Source organism: Dicentrarchus labrax, unplaced genomic scaffold (assembly GCF_905237075.1).
Source record: "Dicentrarchus labrax unplaced genomic scaffold, dlabrax2021, whole genome shotgun sequence".
Taxonomy (NCBI): Eukaryota; Metazoa; Chordata; class Actinopteri; family Moronidae; genus Dicentrarchus; species Dicentrarchus labrax.
The window spans coordinates 29710432-29729594 of record NW_026136713.1 but is presented as its reverse complement, the minus strand read 5'-3'; the positions used below and the strand labels follow the sequence as shown (position 1 = coordinate 29729594).

At 39.3% G+C, this 19163-nt stretch overlaps 1 protein-coding gene across 5 annotated transcripts in view; it reads left to right on the top strand.

Annotated features, from left to right (window-relative positions):
• The window catches only part of ldb2a (LIM domain binding 2a), an 89833-nt gene extending 72389 nt beyond the window's left edge, over positions 1-17444 (top strand). Inside the window, exons 5-9 of one of the 5 annotated variants that reach the window (XM_051420518.1) lie at positions 542-625; positions 5328-5451; positions 7467-7520; positions 8315-8466; positions 15485-17444. In XM_051420518.1, the coding sequence (XP_051276478.1) occupies positions 542-625; positions 5328-5451; positions 7467-7520; positions 8315-8466; positions 15485-15715 (645 nt within the window). In that variant the 3' untranslated portion in view covers positions 15716-17444. Of the gene's footprint in view, positions 1-541; positions 626-5327; positions 5452-7466; positions 7523-8314; positions 8467-15484 lie in introns of all 5 variants that reach the window. The other 4 variants (XM_051420522.1, XM_051420521.1, XM_051420520.1 and 1 more) reach the window with 4 other exon arrangements.
• The last annotated feature ends 1719 nt before the right edge of the window (positions 17445-19163 follow it).

Sequence of the window (19163 nt, the reverse complement as noted above, 5' to 3'; positions counted from 1 at the left end):
TGTTGGTCAGTTCTTAATCTTTTGTGTGAATGATACAGCTGGACCACATCGTGCTGTAGCCATTAATGATTTACAAAAACAAAAAGCACAATATATAAAATGGAACTGTGGGTTGCACCTGCAGTTTTCCAACAACTTATTAAAATAATCTTTCCTGCTACCCAGACCCTATGTACATACACTGAGCAACATCATCACCACCAGTAAAAATATGAAAAAGTGGGAAAATTTAAATGAAATGACAAAGTAATATTGATTAATTAGCCCACAGTTTGACATTAGCGTGAAATGAAGGCCTAAAATGCTTACATTCAGCTTCATGGCACAATTGCAATAACAGTGTTAAGTAGTTGCATTTATGACTTGAGGGTGTGAATGTGTTGATTGTGCATATCTGATGAATGCCAATTAGCCTAATTGTCTGTTGATAATTAGTTTATTCATAGTCAGTTGTATGTAAACATAACAGAATATAGATGTACAGTACATTGCCTATATATGCATTTGTTCTTCATTTTCATTTTTCTGCTGGTGACTTTAGGCACAAGACCCTCAGGTGCTGGAACAACTGTCCAAAAACATCACTCGCATGGGCTTGACCAACTTCACCCTCAACTACCTCAGGGTAAGCATGTCTGTGTGTGTGTGTGTGTGTGTGTGTGTGTGTGTGTGTGTGTGCGTGTGCGTGCGCGTGCGCGTGCGTGTGTGTGCGTGTGCGTGTGTGTGTGCGTGTGTGTGTGTGTGACAATGTCTATGACTGTCATTCTGCTTGTGTTTGTTCTCAGCTCCTCACACTTTAATGCACACAGAGGAACAATTCTTGTCCATTTTTAAATGCAGTAATTCATGTTACTCATATTGTCTAACTAGACCTCTTATACTAATGTGTCTAGACAGCATAAAGATGTTTTTATTATGTAAAATATTCATCCTGTGTCATATTTTATACGGCCCTTGGTGTGATTACATTACCTACTCTGCACATTTTATGTTCACAAGTAGATTCAGCGTTTGAATGTTCAAGTTTGACTTAAGTTTCAGTTTCCAAACGTGCTTTTCTGCGTTCTCATATTCATTCTTAAGTGAATGTAAATGTAACTATTTTTCTTTGTATTACCTGAATTGAAAGCTTAGGCTGTTATTTATGTGCTGAACACGTTTTATGACTCTCGGGTGTTTGAGTGTATAATTTCATGGCATCACAACAAAAAATAAGCACTTATTTCTTCTTTACTCTCTGCATATACATGTTTTTCTACCTGACCGCAGCAATATAATTTACGGAATAGGAAGTATAAGCCGGCTGAATACATTAGTGATTATTTCACAGGGTTTTGTTTGTGTTTTTTTTCCGATGCCACAGTTGACTGACAGCTACGATTTCCAAATGGGAGAACAAGAGCGAGCGGGAGAGAGGAGAATTAATTGGATACAGAAAATTAGCATAACATTAATGAACGCTCCCTGTTGAGACTCATAATTGTGAAATGGCGCGCGAATCGGGGAACGGCACCTCCGCTGCTTATAATAACTGAGTGAAGAAAGACACACAGAGAGGGAGAGAGGGAGCAGGGTGGATGTTTTTGTTTTCCAATAACAATGATTTTCCATACCGAAAGCAACTGTAATGCCACTGAAAGAGAAAACACATAATTCAAGTATCTGTAATTACACACTAAAGATTTAGTGTCTGCTCATTCCTCATTCTGGTGATTCAGATGGTCAGCGCTTAGCAAACAAGATCATGCCTTGTTTTCTGTTTGCTGACAAAATGCGTTTTATGGAAGAGGTTAAGTTGTTTGTGTCTAAATAGTCCCAGCTTTGCTTCTGAAGAATGGTTTAGTTTGTTGAAATGACTCGCATTGCCTCACTGGTCTAAACCTAAACTATTTCACATAAATCCTTGTGCGTCTGTTAAATCAGGAATTGGCTGACTTTCCCAGAGAACAATGTGGTTTTATTTTAAATGCTACGGACGTTTTTCATCTTAATGAGGGATTTAACCTTGTTCTGAGGTTTTCTTTCATTTCAGTAATAATGAAAACATCATAAACTACATTGATCATTTCACTAGTTTTAAAGTGGTGATATTAAGTTTATTGAACTTGCATTTTAAGCCTGTGAGCTTACCCAGATTGCCAGTTTTAAAGAGCATCAAGAAGACCGAAGAAAGGATTGAGGGGTCAGTAGCAGATTCAGTGTTTCATTGAGGTTTTATTGTGTCCTGTAAAGAAGCGGTTTCCAACCTTTTTTGCTTGTTACCTCTCATCGATTAAACTGCTGACAAGTGTTTTCCCTTAATAGACTGCTTCATTTGGATACAATTTAGAGGCTTCTATACAATATCTCACAAGGTGAAAGATTATAGAAAAAAGTATGATTGTTTTTTTGTAGCAGAATTTTGACTTTTTTTAAACCCCACTAGGGGGTATTTTTCTATACCCAAAAAAACCCACTCATGATTCCTTCAGATTCACTTTGTAACCTCTTTCTGGGGGCCCCGATCTCCAGGTTGGGAAACCACTGCTGAGCAGTCACTGATATTCATCATGTCACACACTTTACAAATGATATTTTCCCCTACTGTTATCCGAGGATGTCAAAGTAAAATACACCCTTTCCTCACATTAAACTGACAATAATGTGTCCCTGGAAAAGGCCTTTCCCAGCGTTTATCAGTCCTTCCAAAAGAGACTGACAGTTTCCTGGCTAAGGGGTTACAACCGGCCTTTCTCTCACTCTCACAAACACACACACACACACGCTCTCTTTTTTTTTTTTTTTTTTTTCATTTGGAGTATTTAAGCCTTTCCATGTATTGGAGCTGCCGGCTTCCTACTATTCAGCCTGAAAATAGCCCTTGTTTTCAGGCTGAGAGCCAGGGCTTGTTGGCTGAGCTGGGGAGGGATATTACTGTGTCAGGAGGGAACTATCAGAGGAGAACAAGGGATTAGTCTGCTACAGGGATGTTCACTTTACCTCGAGCTGCATGGCATCAAAACACTGCCGTCCTAAAGCACTGAACAGCAGCAGACATTACTATGTTCATGTAGGGTAATTTGGCGTTAGCGGCTGAGTGTACGGTTGTTAGAATGACTAGTTTGAAACCCAGGACTGCTGAACATCCCTAGTTTGAATATCCATCACACTAAAACATTCCCTGTTGTTGTCAGGTGATTTGTATAAAAGCATCCAAACCTGTTTAACACATAGTAGTAGGTAATAGATACTGTACACTCCTTCAAAGTTTCTCCCTAGGTTTTTCTTGTACAGTACGGCTGAAGACAGAATGAGCATGTTGATGCGAGTTGACATCAGACATGTAGGGGTGGTGGGATGCTGAAGGTCAGATGAGATCATTTGAGCATGCAGCGAATGATTAACAGGCTCCTTTCTCTCAGTAACGACTGTCAAAATGCCCTTGAGCAAGTTAGTAAATCCACACCTACTTTCACTCAGGTTATTTTTGACCTTATATCGCGCTCTGATTAGGAAACACTACTGGTTACTTTATGTGTTTCTTTCTAATGTTCTTCTGTGTGGGAAAATCACTTCAGCCATTCTTTCAATGTGATGTGCATCTCCAAAGAAATTTCTGCAAATTCCCCCAAACAACATATGTTTGCTTCCAAGTAACAAAGCACTCTAGTGGACGATCGTAACTCCTGTCTGTCGGCAGCAGGTAGCGCGTTTTAGAGTCCCAGTGGTGGATAGATGTGTCAATTAAATGTTGTCCTTTGACACAGGAGACTACAGTTTGTTTCCCGTTTCCTACCAGTCGACATTGGTTTCTTTTAAACATGACCCTGTTTCCCAACACTAACCAAGTAGTTATTTTATCCCTGACCCCGAACAAGTCCTTTTTGTGCCTAAACTTAACCAAACCATAGCCATTATACTGATAGATATTTTGGAGTTAAAATTGCATTTTTTTAATTTAAACTTGACAGGGATCTCTTTGATATGTTTTTTTTTAAAGAATTCTAACCTACGGAGAAGGAAATCTTACAATTAGTACAATTACAAAAGTAATGTTGATCCAGTCTTAAACCTAGTTTGGCTTTTCTGTACTGCAATTTCTTGTTATTAATCTGTTGATATATGCACAATACTGATATATCTGCAATAAGCTAATATTGATCTGGCCGATTTATCAGTCTAGCTCTGATAGTAACTTATTGCTACATATGTTAGGGAACAAAAGCGCAGTATCGGGTCCTAACTATAGGACACTACGATATTGAAAATTATAAGAAACCATCTTGAAAGCTTGTGATTCTCATGATAATTTACAAAATAAAAGATTTAATAGGTGTGAGGGACTGGGAGAGTTGGAGTTTAATGTGATGGTCCCTTCCCAGTGAACTAGCAAGATATGTACATTTCTTGCTAAGAGAACAAAGAGGATGAAGGTCTGCTGTGCGTCTTTATAGTCTTTGAATATAAATTGTTGATATTATTTGTCATAATACAGGGCGTTGCTCAAAAAAAGGAAAATGGTAAAAATTTCAAAAATAGAGAACAGACAGGGAGGGGAAAAAAACAGTTTTATCCAGTTAGAGGAAAAGGACGGGCAGGTTGCCTGGAGTTTGATCCCAGTGTTACTCTGTGATTGGTCCAGCAATAAGACAGCCCTGTAGCTGTCCAATCACTGTCCTCTGACTACATCAACAACCATTTGGGTGGTTGCTGCTATTAAAGAAGGGCCAGCTTGTAATGTTATCCAGATGTTATCTGGCTAAGCTAAAGCCTAATGTATTTAAGATGACAGGCTGACCCCTGGTTCCTCTCACTGCAGATCACCAGAGATTTACAGTTTTCTCCAGACTGAATATTGTACTTAAGGTCTTTTAACTGGAGAATATTGTTGGAGTACAGTGTGGGAACGAGTTACTGTTCTGTGAGTCCGAGTGAGGAAACAGTCAGATAAATGTGTATGTCCAAGTATGTGTGTATAGACGCACAGATGTGTCATATACATATTTGTTGTGAGTTGTAAACAGCTCAACAAAGCCCGCTCATATTCAAATGTATCCTCCTGCCCATCTTTCTCTATCTGTCTCTATCTTGTGCTTCTCTTTAAAGCACTTGACAATAAACCTGTTTTGATAGTACTTTATTAATACTGTCTATAAAAAGTAGATTTACTGCACAATTTATCACTCAAAGTCAGTCTGTGGGTGATTAATTGAGCAACAAACTCAGCGTTTTTATGGAGTTTTTTTTGCTTTACCTTGATGAGAGGCTGCAGCAGGGGACAAGACACTGTTCTCTCATCAAATGTTAAATAAATCTGCTTTAACTGAACGTGTGGTTTGTGTCTGCAGTTGTGTGTCATCCTGGAGCCCATGCAGGAGCTCATGTCAAGGCACAAGACCTACAACCTCAGCCCGCGGGACTGTCTCAAGACATGCCTATTCCAAAAATGGCAGAGAATGGTAGCCCCACCAGGTAACTACTCACCACTGAAACACATATCTTTACTGACCATGAGCCTGTTCAAAGAAGCACATCTGGATAACATTTTTCAGTGAAACAACTCCCACATATCTGGTACATGGATGAATATGAAAAGAACTTTCCTGGTTTTCTTTCAGCAAAGATTTTTCCAGATAAAGTCCGGATAAACCTGCTTCTCCGAACAGAAATACATTTAAAAAGGAGTCCAAAATGGCATCAAATCCAGTTTACATAAATGACAACAGAAGTGTTAATTGTTTGCTTTACTGAGGTTTAAGTAATTTCGTCTCCTTTACAAAACAGCTTTTAATTATTCTGTACCATCACTCACTTCGTTGGAATGGACTGTTTTTATTGCGTCATTTATGTTTCCAAATTTGCCATTATATGTGTTAATCCTTTAAATGTGTTTTGCCTGTCAGGTATGTGAAATGAATCAGAATTCAGGGCTACCTCTTGAATCTCAACCCCGCCAATCTTTACGGGCCTCTCAGCTTTCTATGATTGATGTTTTAAGGGCGGTTTCTGAAAAGTAGCAGGCTTAAATTGGCTGTGCGGTCTTAAGCTGGAGAGAAAGAGTAAGCCGAGTTTTTTGGACACATCGGAGTGGCTGCAAATTACAGCAATGCTTAGCGAAGCGTGACGAGATGTCTTTAAAAACCAACACCAGTCAAAAAGCCTTTGACTCAGACCTGTGTAGCTTTAATTAAGAGTGCCGGGTGTAATCATACTAGTAGATCCAGCTCCCCGGCCAGCAGCTCCCCAGTGTCGACGACGCTCTTCAAAGAAAAGAAAAAACAGAGAGAAAAAAAGACATGGAAAGCATTTTATGAATATATAGTTGGGGGGGGGCTTGTATTGATGGTTAATTGTGCACATATAAGGAACACAGCTTGATATGAAATCCTATATGGGTGTCAGTGCTCTCTTTTGGATGAAGTAATTAATGAAACACCTTAATGTGTGATGTAGTTTGATATAATATGCAGCTTTATCATTTATTTGATATAGTCTGAGTGGGAATGGTGGTTTTGGCTTTCTTTAATTCAGGCCTTCTAAGTGTGTTTTACCGTTAAAGAGAGTTTTTCGGGGTCATTTCATGTCATGTGTTGTCTATATTTTGACATGAACTTTGCAGTTCAGCTGGAATTGCGGTTTTCCTTATTGGTAGCGTGTTATTCCCCTTTTCCTGCAATTCTTCTCCAGCTTGGAAACTGGTTGGGATTTAGCCAGGAAGGAAGCCACAGGCGCATTTATGCTCTGATAAGTCCTTTTGGTGGAAATGGAAGTGATTTTAGTGCGTCACCGGTTCAGCATCGAAAGGAAACCGGTCGGATAACAGAAATGATTGTCTCTGACAATAGGCCCCGCTTTTTTCTGCACACACGTCTGTCAAAGTCAGGAATCAAAAGAGAAAAGATACTGATAAAAATTCCCCTTATTGTTTTGCCTCTGATTTACAGTTCCAGATTTGTTTGTATCATGAGTCGCTGGTTTTTGTAACGGAATATGAAAGCATCTCCCTTGGTGTGATTAGTAAGAACCTCGAAAAATGTATTTCATTTTCAGACATCTGTTTGAAGATCACAGCAGTGTTTTCTTGTCTCTCTTGAGATTAAAAGGAATAATGTTTTCTAACAAATGTTGGCAGAATTTGCAAAATCATGTATTCATAAATGATTCTCTACATAAATTATTTTGTAAATGCTAGAAACACCTAGATCTCTATTTAACCTGTGTCAGTACTTGATATTTTTTTAATAATAAGGATTTAACTTGTGATTTAATTGTACCTTTAGGAGTTATGTATAGCTCATAAAAAAAATCTTTCATCTAAGTATATGTTTCCCAGTGGTGTTAAGTAGCATCTGTATGGCATTGAATGTATTGAAGTATTTCTCTTCCCTTTTCTCTGCTGTCCTCTCTGGTCTCATGCTGTCTTAAATTGTTTGAGAAAATATTCAATCACCTGAATAAAATAAAACTGATTTTGGCTCCGGTTTCAGCTGGACACCCACAGAACTTCAAAACGGAAATATTTCCCACAAATCACAAAAAAGGTATCTTCTCTCTTACACTGTTGATTGTCTCATAAGAAAGCAGCATTGCAGTGCTCACTGGAATGCCAACAAATACATTTTTGTGGGCAAGTTCATCATCGATGCTCAGCTGCATGTTCGAAAACTGCACTAATACCTGTGATATAACAAATACAGGTTACATGTGTCAGGTTAATGCCTGTAACAGAGTTCTAAAACGGCGGCTGAAACATAATGATTACAACAATAACACACCCATCCACAGCAAACTGATTCTAATATAATGCAACACGTGCAAGAATAGCTACAGTATAACAGCATACTCAGTAAGAGAAACTGTGCTTTCTGGCTCAGCAGAGCAGTTTTAATCTGGCTCATGCTACTTGAGGAACACTGCAATCCGTGCAGTGCCTAAATCATTAACAAATTTACATTACGTTGAGCATCAGGGTCCATTGTTGAGCATTTATGCAAATGAAAGAGGGGTTCTTTCTTACTAGTGCATGTCTTGGGAGATGTTAGCGCTCTTGCGGTTTCACCTCTGAAGAAAACAAAGCATGGATCATTGTACATTAGTCGCTCTTATCTCTGTAGAATGACTTTCTATGTGTGTGCTCTCTTTGCGTGCATGCATGCATGCATACAGGAATTGTGTACAAATTTGTCTGCATGCTTTTGTGCCTCCACATGTGTTGCTGTCTGTCCGAGCCTCTACTGTATGACCTCACATGCACACTCTCCACACAGCACACACCCCTACACCTTGTCTCCGTCAGTATGCATTATGTTCTTGGCATTGCCTCTGTTTCTCTTTGCTGGTCGTGCCAAAGCTGAGCCTGCCCGACAGACCACCACGAAGAGGAGGAAACGGAAGAACTCGGCCAGCAGCGCCAACAGCAGCGTGGGCACCACCGCAGGCAAGAAACGCAGCCCCGCCACCAACTTCAGCCTCTCCAGTCAGGTACCTGTAAGCATCAGCTCCACTCGGTTTGCCTCCTCTTTTATTTTTATTTTTCTGTGATTCCACATGCATGTTCGCAGGGTTACACACGAGATATTCCTAATGGTATTGCAGCTATTAGGTTTAATTTATTTGCACAAAAGAGAAGAAAAAAAACACCAGGAGGAGAGGGTAGACAAGAAACCTGTGCAGTGAGACAAAGAAACCTCAAGGGATTTGTATGAAAACATCTTACCCCAAAAGAGAAAATACATCAAATATCATAAAGAGTGACACGAATGACATTAAAAAGCATCAAAGCAGAAAATAGTACAAGAACAACTGAAGTTCTAAACAACAAGTAAAGGTGAATAAAAGTATTCCGTTGCTGCTTTGCTGCAGGTAATATTGTACTGTGTAGCTACTTCCTTAGTTTTCTACCAGTTTCTCTCCAAGTACACTACTTCAGAATATGTTTGTTTAAAATAGACCCAGCTGACCCCATTGCTCAACCAAGTGGCCATAGCCTAGAGGTTTGAAAAAGGAAAAAAAAAAAGGTTTGGATCTCAGGGCTGAATAGGAAAATGGGTGGGTGGGGAAAGTGACTCTCAGCCCTCTCTGAGCTTCCACTGTTGAAAATGCCCCTGACAGAGGTACCGAACTCACAGCTGCCCAGAGGACTGGTAGCAGAGTCTCAGAAGCTCTGCATGTCTAGAACCGTCTGAATGTAAAGCTGCTGTGAAAGTAAAATAAAACAACTGAAAGAGCTTCATATGTTGTTCCAGTACAGCCTGTTCCTGTGCCATTTGGTCATTCAGCGCCTGGTGAATTATTTCTAATAAATTTGTGCTGGAACATTTGTAAACTCAGCTGCTCCAGTAATACTGCTTTGTACATATGATATCAGGTCTTATGAGCTCAACCATTGGTCTTTTAGAGGGTGATACAAACATTTGAGAGTAAAAACAAATAAATAACTATTGTATGTATCAGCTATATCAGGTCTGATATTTTGTTTTTGAACAATAACCTGTACTATCATTGTAACAGTAAATGTGAGATGATGATAGTAAATGTTAGATAGTTCATTATAGAAAATACTACTAATACACAACTGCAAAACCACAACCCAATATTGAAAATAATACTAGCAAGCCAGTATTTTGTTATGTAACTTGTAACGTGATTGGTTCAAAAAAGATTAAAAAAAAACATTTTTAGACTGATGTATGAACATTTTGGTTGTCTGTAAACGTTCATTTGTCACTTTTGTGATTAAGCAATTTTACTTTTATCCATTGTATTAAAAAATAAAAAATAAAGTAAAAAGTAAAAGCAGAATAATGAAATTCGTTTAGTATTATCTTATTAGCTTTTCCTATGGGAAGTCCCATCACATTTCTTCAGTTGTAGTGAAAATCTTCCTAACTACTTTAGTGAACAGTTTAACTGCCTTACTTCCATCAGCAGTGGACTATGTGACCAGCCAGTATTCAACAAATAAAACCAACCAACAATCAATCAATTGATCTGATACTATCATTCAGAAAAAGTAACCTGGATAAAGACAAGTTTAGAAATATCTAGCCATGTGAGTCATATGCATACAGGGTTTCAGGGTATGAATGTCTGATTTTGCTAGATGTCTCCATAACAGCCCACTTGACACAGTTAGAGGTTAAATGGCCTCTTAAACAGTTGAGTATTACACCACATGCCTGGCACTCTCGAGGATTTGATACTGTACAAGTGCTCTGTCTGCAGAGGTCTAGTTTTCTACCTCTTCCATACACTGCTCATTACACATATACTTTCTTATATTTGCACTACTGCATCCAATTTACTGTTCTGGAGCCACGCTGGTGCAGCACTCTGCTGCTTTTGTATACAGGTCATTCCAGTGCAGCCAGAAGTGTACTGATACCTAAACATAACTAGACCTTATCTGTGTTAAAGGGCTGCAGGTTGACATTAAAGCACACAGGACTAATTCTGCTTAATGGAAAATTTAAGAGTGCTGATGCTTTATATGTATTTAAATATCCATCCAGAAATGACGTTCATGTACTTCTAATTTGTTTTTCCCTTTCACACTTAGAAAGAAAACGTAATTCCTTCTTTGATTTTGTTCCCCTGTAACTGTAATGTAGACAGCATGTGCTGTGTAAAGTGTGCACAGCACTTAAACACCTGAGCTATTATTGTACAGTCTGTGATCCTGAGACTTTGAGTGCCTAAACCTAACCATGAAAAGTGTTTTAATGCTTTAGTTGCTGCAAATATTATATTGCAGGAGTAGATATTGTGGGAAAAAACAATAAAATGCATTGTCAGTGAACATGTTTGCGACTTGACAGATAAACTGATTGACAACGTTCCTGCATTATGTTGATTGAAAACATAATACTGGATGCATCGGATGTTAACCTATTTTATGTTTAAAATTTAATAGTATATAAACATACTTTCTGGGAGGCAGCACTGAACATAGGGACATTGTAGACCGTGTAGAAGCTCTACATTTCCAGTTTGGGCGAATCATTTTAATACTCTATGGACTTGTTTCTCCAATTTCCAACCAGGTTGGGGTTGTTCATCTGTGTGGCACCTAACGCTGGAAAACCTAATTTTCTTTTTTTACAGTATTTCTGTACAAGGAACACTCTCTAACCTACACACACACTTACACACATATTTCACTGTCCCTCTATTTACTGTCCCCCCGTTAGCTGTCTCGTCATCATCTGAGATTTGCTGTCCTCCCTCTCTCTCTCCTCTTGTTTTCCCTCCTTCTCTCTGTCTCACACATATATAATGTACATCACGCACGCATATACACACAGCGTGCGCAATTGTTTTCTCTCTAGAAGGCAGTTTGGCTCTGTGCCAGCTCTCATTATCACCGATATCTGTATACACTGTCCACCCCCAGCCCCAGCCCCTTCCTCTGTCACATGCACACGCTCTACACCATCACCCCCCCCTCAAGCTCCCCTTCACACCCACCCACCCCCACACACACAACCCGTACCACTCATGCCTTGCATTCACACGCCTCTTAAAGACTGGCAGCGTGGCTGGTAACATGCTGGTTACATATGTTGCGCGCCTGCTGTCTTTGTCTGAGAAGTTGTTCGTTTGTGGCTGAGCACAAGCCTACGTGAGCCCAATGACAATAAGGAGTGGACCCTCGCAAGGGGAAGGGGGGGTTACCAGCGGCTGGAGGAGAAGAGGTGCGGGGGAAAGAAGGTGGGGAGGTGTGTGTGTATGTGTGTGTGTGAGTGTGCATGTAGGGGTGGGGGGGGGTCCCTCATAGAATGAACAACACTGACCTCTTGTGGCCTGAATTTAGTGTTGAGTGTGTTGTTTTATTTTACCAAGCAGCCCTCGAGCAGCAGGTTTTGCACATTATTTATATAAGTCAGTGTTAGTCTGCCTACAAGACATATTATGGACTAAACCCATAATTAACTGTACATCCACTGTATATTGAATTGGCAGACCATAGATTGAAGATCATTTAAGGATTGCCTTTAAAGGGTTCTGCACTGAATTAAAATAGAGTTGTATATTTTTAAAGAAATGCCTGTGATCATGTGGCACTGGCGAAAAAAAATCCTAGAACTCAGATTTGTATACCGATATTGTAACTTAGATCAAGTTTGTAAGTACAGACAAAGTTTGTGTTGCAAAACTTTGGAACATGACTATATTCTTTGCAATTTTATTCAAGTGTTGACCAAATTTTATTTGGTATTTATATGAGCCCCTGGAGGATAAGGCTGGTGGTATTCTATATGTTTCCTATTGTCAACAAATCTCATTAAAAAAACAACAACAATGAATTGATCCCACACAAAAGTATTGTCTGTGTATCCAAAGCTTATTCCTCTGTGCCATAGAGTTCTGTTGTCAAAAAAGCTATTAAAAACACATCAGTGAGCCACACTGTTTATATTGCTTATTGTTTACATTAATATGAATATGGGCATTTACAGTTTATTTTGAGTCGTCCTGCATAACACCATCCTGCTGTCGGAAATGAATGTGTATCAGTTTGCCACCAAAAATAGTCCCCAGTAAATCCACTGTTTACTCCCGAGTGAGTAACAATAGCTAAAAACTACAGTGACCAGCTATTTTAGCAAATTACTGAGCCTTTAAAAAATATGTATAAACATATTTTTAAAGGCTCAGTAATTTATATATGTATGTATATAATTGTGAGCAGTTTTCAGTTGGAACAATTGAGCTTGGAGTTAGAGCCACAGACATGGTGGGGAAGTCTGAAAGCACTGAGAGACTACCTTTATACGTCTCATCCTTTAAAGTATTTTATGATGTTTGCATTAAGTCAAAAAACAGCAAACTAACTAGCATAGAAATCAATACTTAAACTGTAGACTGTGGATTGCCTTTCTCTAAATTTGAATAAAGAGGCGATGCGGGGCCAGTAAACTTGCCGTGTGCATCAGGCCTGCCAACTACTGTAAACTTTATTTAAAATATGTTATCATCTAATTTCACTATTTCGTTGCCACATCTTGTTTAAATTCCCACTTGTTGTCTTGGAGGCAAATATGTCCTCCAAGCCTCTCACCGCTAATCTGAAAATATGCTAATGGTACTGCTCGGTGAATGGAGGCCACAGGGAAGCGTTCATCGCCGCGTCAAACCCATTCAAAGCCTCGCCACCTAGCCAGCCGGAAAGCTAACTCTTAACGAGATGAGTAGACGAGTAGACCGTATTAATTAGCTCACAATTAGCACTCCCCAGTCTCAGACTAGCCACCAGCTGTTATCGTCTGAGGAATTCTTGGTTTTTTGTTTTTTTTTTGGCCCAAAATTGGCCAGAGGTAGGTTGACAGGCCTCCTCACAGGAACAGATGGTGAATGCAAGGCTTGTTGGCAATCAGCACGTTTTTAGCTAATGACTTAATTAGCTATGCAAATTGACAAATCAGTGTGGATATTGTCATTTAGTTGAAAAGCTCACCTAAATTAATTAGCCTGATTAAGGCATAGTGGGGTGTAGAAGTGGTCGCTAGGGGGGATTTGGGGATGGCTTGGATAAATAAACTCTCTCCCCATTCCTGCTCCTCATCCAAGTGTGTGTGTTTTGAGTTTTTGGGTGGCGGGGTGGGGGTGGTGTGCTAAGTCGTCTAGTTTTGTTTGTATGTTAACATGAATGCTCTCTGGATGTGATCATGTGTGTTTGCTCAGTGCATGTTTGTTTATCTCTGCTGGCGTGTGTGTGCGCTCCTGCTTGTGTTTGTTGTGTACAACACATAGGGTTAATGTTGAGTCTGCATTCAAGTGCTTTTGTCTGTGCTGGTGTTCATGTGTGTGGTTGTGTGATTGTACAGTAAACTAATCTGGGTTTGTGAGCATGTGAGTGTGTGTTGCAGAGGAGATGGCTGAGAAGAGCGAGATCTCCCGAGCCAGGCAGCGTTGACACACATGGCCAGTGAAGCGTGCGCTCCATTTAACTGTACAGCTTCTTCCCAGGTTACGGTGGGTGGTGCTGGGGGCCCGCCAGTAGGGAGATGCTTACCCAGTCAAAGGAAGATGAGATTCACAGACTCAGCACACACAAAGAAATACAGCCACAATTCAGAGCTTATTGATCAGTGTTTGAATTCACAAATTACACTCCAGTGATTATTTGTCAGAAGTTTGTTCATGAAGTGCAGAAGAATTTGTCCTGAAACACGGAATAAAACGAGCACACACTGGTGCATCCACTCCTAGAGAATCATTAGGTTTGCTTCACAACACAGTCACAGATAGCGGTGGATAAATCTCTCTCCTTCCCTTCTTTGACCCAATGCGAGAGGGCCATCTCTGTGAAATATGTCTTACATGATGAGTATTGATTGGGGCGGGTACAGAGCGCTGGGGGAATCCACTTTCTGTACGGGAAGGTTTCATTTGCACAGAGTGCTTTGAGAGGGGTCGACCGTTTGGATGGGTTCACTGGATACGCCCGACGTCTGCCCTAAAAACACACACACACACACACAAACATACACACACAAACTCCTGCTGTTATTCCATCGCGAGCAGGGGGTCCGTGTTGAAGCAGGAAAATACACACCTCCCATCGTAGGGGGTTTGGGTGCTCCTCAGCAGCTGTAAACACATCAGCTGCTGAATGAAGTCTTGTAAATGTTTGTCTTCATGACCTTGTAGTATTTTTAACCCTTCATGAGTGGTTGATTATATTATAGATTATATGAAACAGGCAACATGCATATTCATTTATTTGAAGTGATGCAAATCTTACAAGGTCTTCTTGGGTGGATGTGCACTTGATATTCAGATGGTGCTTTGGTCTCAGAATTAGATGAAACAGATATGCATTAATTTCTTCTCTGGTGATTTCTCGCTCACTTTAGCATGTTAATTTTGAATCACTCCGAGACTATAGATGGACGTTCCTGCACAACCCAGGTTCCTGCGTAAGAATTGATAGTATTTGACTAAAACTGTTGAGATGTGGGTTTAGCAAAGAAAGAAGCAAGCAAATTCCCCAAGAAGAAAAAGGGATAAATATGTTTGTGTTCTGTTTTGTGACTAAAAAGATCATTTGTTTTATGATATAGTTTCTCGGTTTCCTTTATGTAGGTTATCAATAAGACAAAACTTAAATAGATTTAAAAAGAAAATTGAGAGGACTTTTAGGGCTAAATGATACATTTATACACACAAAAAGTGATATTCATTCAAATCCATCCAAAACTTCATTGGATAAACTAAAAAATGATAGTGGTCTAGCAGAAAATAAGGTTGCTTTGCTGTAACACTCAAAAAGAAATGTGATACACAACCCTGACCTCATTATATTATATTGTATCTTAATCCCAGCATTCAAATAGCATAAAGAGGGTATGTGAATAAAGTGTGCTTTTACAACTGAGTGTGACAAACAGGCTGACACAGCTTGAACATGACATGACCTTTTTACACCCACAAAGAAGAAGATTTGTAATTTCATTGTTTTCCAGTTTGTAAATTTGCTCTCCCTGTCTCTGCCTCTCTCCAGGACGTGATGGTGGTGGGCGAGCCGACCCTGATGGGCGGCGAGTTCGGGGACGAGGATGAGCGTCTGATCACTCGCCTGGAGAACACGCAGTACGACGCCACCAACGGCCTGGACGACGAGGACGACTTCAACAGCTCCCCGGCTCTGGGCAACAACGCCCCCTGGAGCAGCAAACCCCCCGCCGCTCAGGACAGCAAGCCCGAGAGCACAGCGCCCCAGCCCTCACAGTAAAACAAAAGAAGAAGAAGAAAACAACAGATTCTTGGCTCCATGTGGACTGGACTTTTTAACCTCCCCCCTTCCCCTGATGGCAGTGCTTCTACGCCTCATAACATTGTACTGAATCAGAACCCCCTCGTCTGCAAACTCACCACTGGCACGTCCAGCCATAATATGTCCTTTCTGGATATTTTCTTCTTCTCTGACTCACTGTAACATCTTGGAGAACACTGAGAACTGGCAGCATTGCACAGCAATATCCACCAGTCAGAGACAACAAATGCATACAAGTCGTATGCAACTGTAATGTAAAAATAGCAAAGCGTCTGCATTTTTTTTTAAGAATGCAGTGGAAAATTGCAGATCAAATTCTCCTCCTCGGACTCCTCGTCTAGTGGAATACTACAGCTGTGATTGGTTGACCTGTGGGTCGCAAGTCATCATGCTGACAGTAGACAGTGGGGAGAAAAGAAGAAGAATAAAAATAACAAACAAAATGTCTAAAAAAAAAAAAGCAAACTCATCGTGGAGAAGGCAAGTTGTTTTTTAGCAGCCAACAGAGCCAATGGAAGCGTCTAACCACATTGGAGACAAATGAAACGTTGTTTTAGGGCAATTACATTTTTATTGGAAATTCAGTTGGCTGTTGGTTTGTTTCTGCTGTTGCTGTTTATTTCCATTTTCAATTGAGAGGAAATAAAAGTTCTCTACTGCTATGGATTCCTTTCAAACGAGGGAAAATCGTGTCCTAGGATTGTTTTTCCACTTTACTGCGGTCGTCACAGATTGTGATTTCATGCAAACCAGTTTGATTGTGTTCGTAGTCTATTGGTATTTTGCTTCTCTCGGAATCCTTTGCAATCACATTGTAATTTCGCCGATCAGTATGTGAACTTTGCCGACTCGCATTGATGCATCAGTGTTGATTTTTATTTTCTTTTTCCCTCCTCGAAAATTGGACTTCTTTCCCTTTAACGACCTACTCCCAAACTGATACTAAAGCCTTTTCCTGCATGATTTTATAGGATTTTTATTTTGTTTGATATATGTACTTTTTAAAACACATCAGTCTGATTTTTCCTTTTGGGTTCATCAGTTTGGGAACACTGTTACAAGGTTTGTAGCTCTGTAAATAGAGGTGGAATCTATTTTGTCCACTGTAAATTAGCCACTGAAACCAGTTTGGATATGGCAGCTGTTTTGTTTTTGTACAGGCGGTTCAGATTTCTGTTGGGTGGTTTGGATGGACGCTGGTTTGCCTCTAACTCTCTTAATGTTCCCTGTCCTCTTTAGCTAGTGCAGAACCAAAGCCACAAAGTTAACAGTCACATAATCATATATCTTGTATATTCTTGGACATAGGAAGAAAACAATTTTACATTCTAAAAACCGCACAGACAAAATCCTGTCCACCCCACAGAAATGTTTTGAGATCCCTGTATTTGTGTTCACAATTGTTCTTTAATCTTTAATTGAATTGATATTATATCCCTGATCTCTTTTGTTGGACTTTTGTTTGAAAATGGGCAAGAAGACAATGACAGATGTCTTTATACAATTGGATCTTATGGGTATTTATTTGTGCATTTGTAAGGAAGCTAACACATTTCTAAATATGTTTGAGCCTAGTATTATTAGACACCATTTGTACATTATATAGCAGAGGTGTTCAGTGTCATATCTGATGTCTGGTATGTATGCTTTACCATTATGTGTGCCAATAAACCGTGCTTACAAAGGAGTTGAATTTGGTTTGGTTACATGCATCATGTGTGCATGTAGAATCTGTTTATTTAGATATGTGAAAGAAAGACAAAAAGTCTAACTTACATTTATGGACTGAAATTGTTGTTTTGTGCTATATTTTTCTTGTTCCTGCTGACAACCGGTGAAAGAAAATAATTGGAAATTATGTCCAAATATTCCCTGCATCAGTGATGAGGTCTAATAGCAGAAAATGATTTAGTGATCCAACCTAAACACCATGTTTGACGTCAGTCGCTGAATATAAAAGAGCAAAAGCTTTTTTCCAGAGCTGCCATTTTCTGCTGCTATTTAATGATTACACTGGGAGAACAACCAGAGATAAGGTAGAGAGGTAGATAGGCCAGAATGCATTGCAGCCACAAGACAAGTTGTGTTTTAGATATGAGTCAGTGATCATAAACCCGCTCCAGTATTCAAACACTCCTTTGGTATGCCCACGTTTGCTTTTGACTAAAGATCCTAACTACAAGTTCATGCACCTTCTCCTCTCCTGCTCCTGGAGGTTACATAAAAGAACTGTAGGAAATAACTAACGTTACATGAAGAATATCTATTTAAACAACTACTGCTCTTTATCATGAAATATGTCCTGGAATATGATAAGGATGTCAAAATTATATAGAGAGGTGAAATGTGTAGCCATTAACCATTGCAGTTATGTCATTAAGTTAACTATTGAAGGACACTGACACTGTTTAAAGAACGGCCTTTCAGTATAGTTCATCAGCAGGTTGTTTGTATTCATGTTTCTTCTGTTTACAAGGATATTAAACATTAAAGCTACAGGTGGAATCAGTGGTGGAACGTAACTAGTTACATTTACTTAAGTTCTGTACTTAATTACAAATTTGAGATCCTTGTACTTTACCTGACTTTTCATGCCACTTTGCTACTTTTGTGCTACTTTTACTCCACTATATTTATCTGACAGCTTTAGTTACTAGTTACAAATTGAGATTTTTGTATAAAAAAAAACAAATGAAGTGCTTATAAAATATGATGCTTTGTTATGAACCCAGTAGAAAATTATTTAGCAACTATTTTGATGATTAGGTTTATTGAAATATTGTTTTCTCATATGTGAGGGTTTTCTGGTTCTCCTTTTAATTTTTCTGATTTTTTCTTAATTCATTTCTGGGGTTTGGACTAGTGGGTGGACAAAACAAGCACTGTCAAGGCGCCCTTTGTGCTCTGTGCAATTGGGATGGCATTTCTCACTATTTTCAGAAAGTCAAACAATCAATTGATTAATGGAGAAAATAATCAGCGGATTAATTCATAATCATTAGTTACAGTTCTATACAAAATAGTTAAAAGCATCCCCTTACTAAAATAGTAAAATACTTATTTTATATTAATGCATGAGTAACAATAATCTAATGATATACTTTTACTTACGTAACATTTTCATGTTCACTTTCATTTGTCATTTGAGTATTTTTACAGTGTGTTATTAATACTTCTATCTGAATACTTCCTCCATCACTGCAGGTGATTATTTCTGTAAGAGTTAATCTGGATTTGTTCCCCATGTTGGTTCTAAATCTTGACATGTACAGAAATATACCTGAATATTTTTCTTTTTTTAAAGTAAGTGAGGTAAAACTTGGAAAATGGATTCTGTGTAATACTCAGCAAAGTTCTCGAGATAACTCAGTACAGACCTTGGCACTGTTGTTGGGGAAATTTTAAA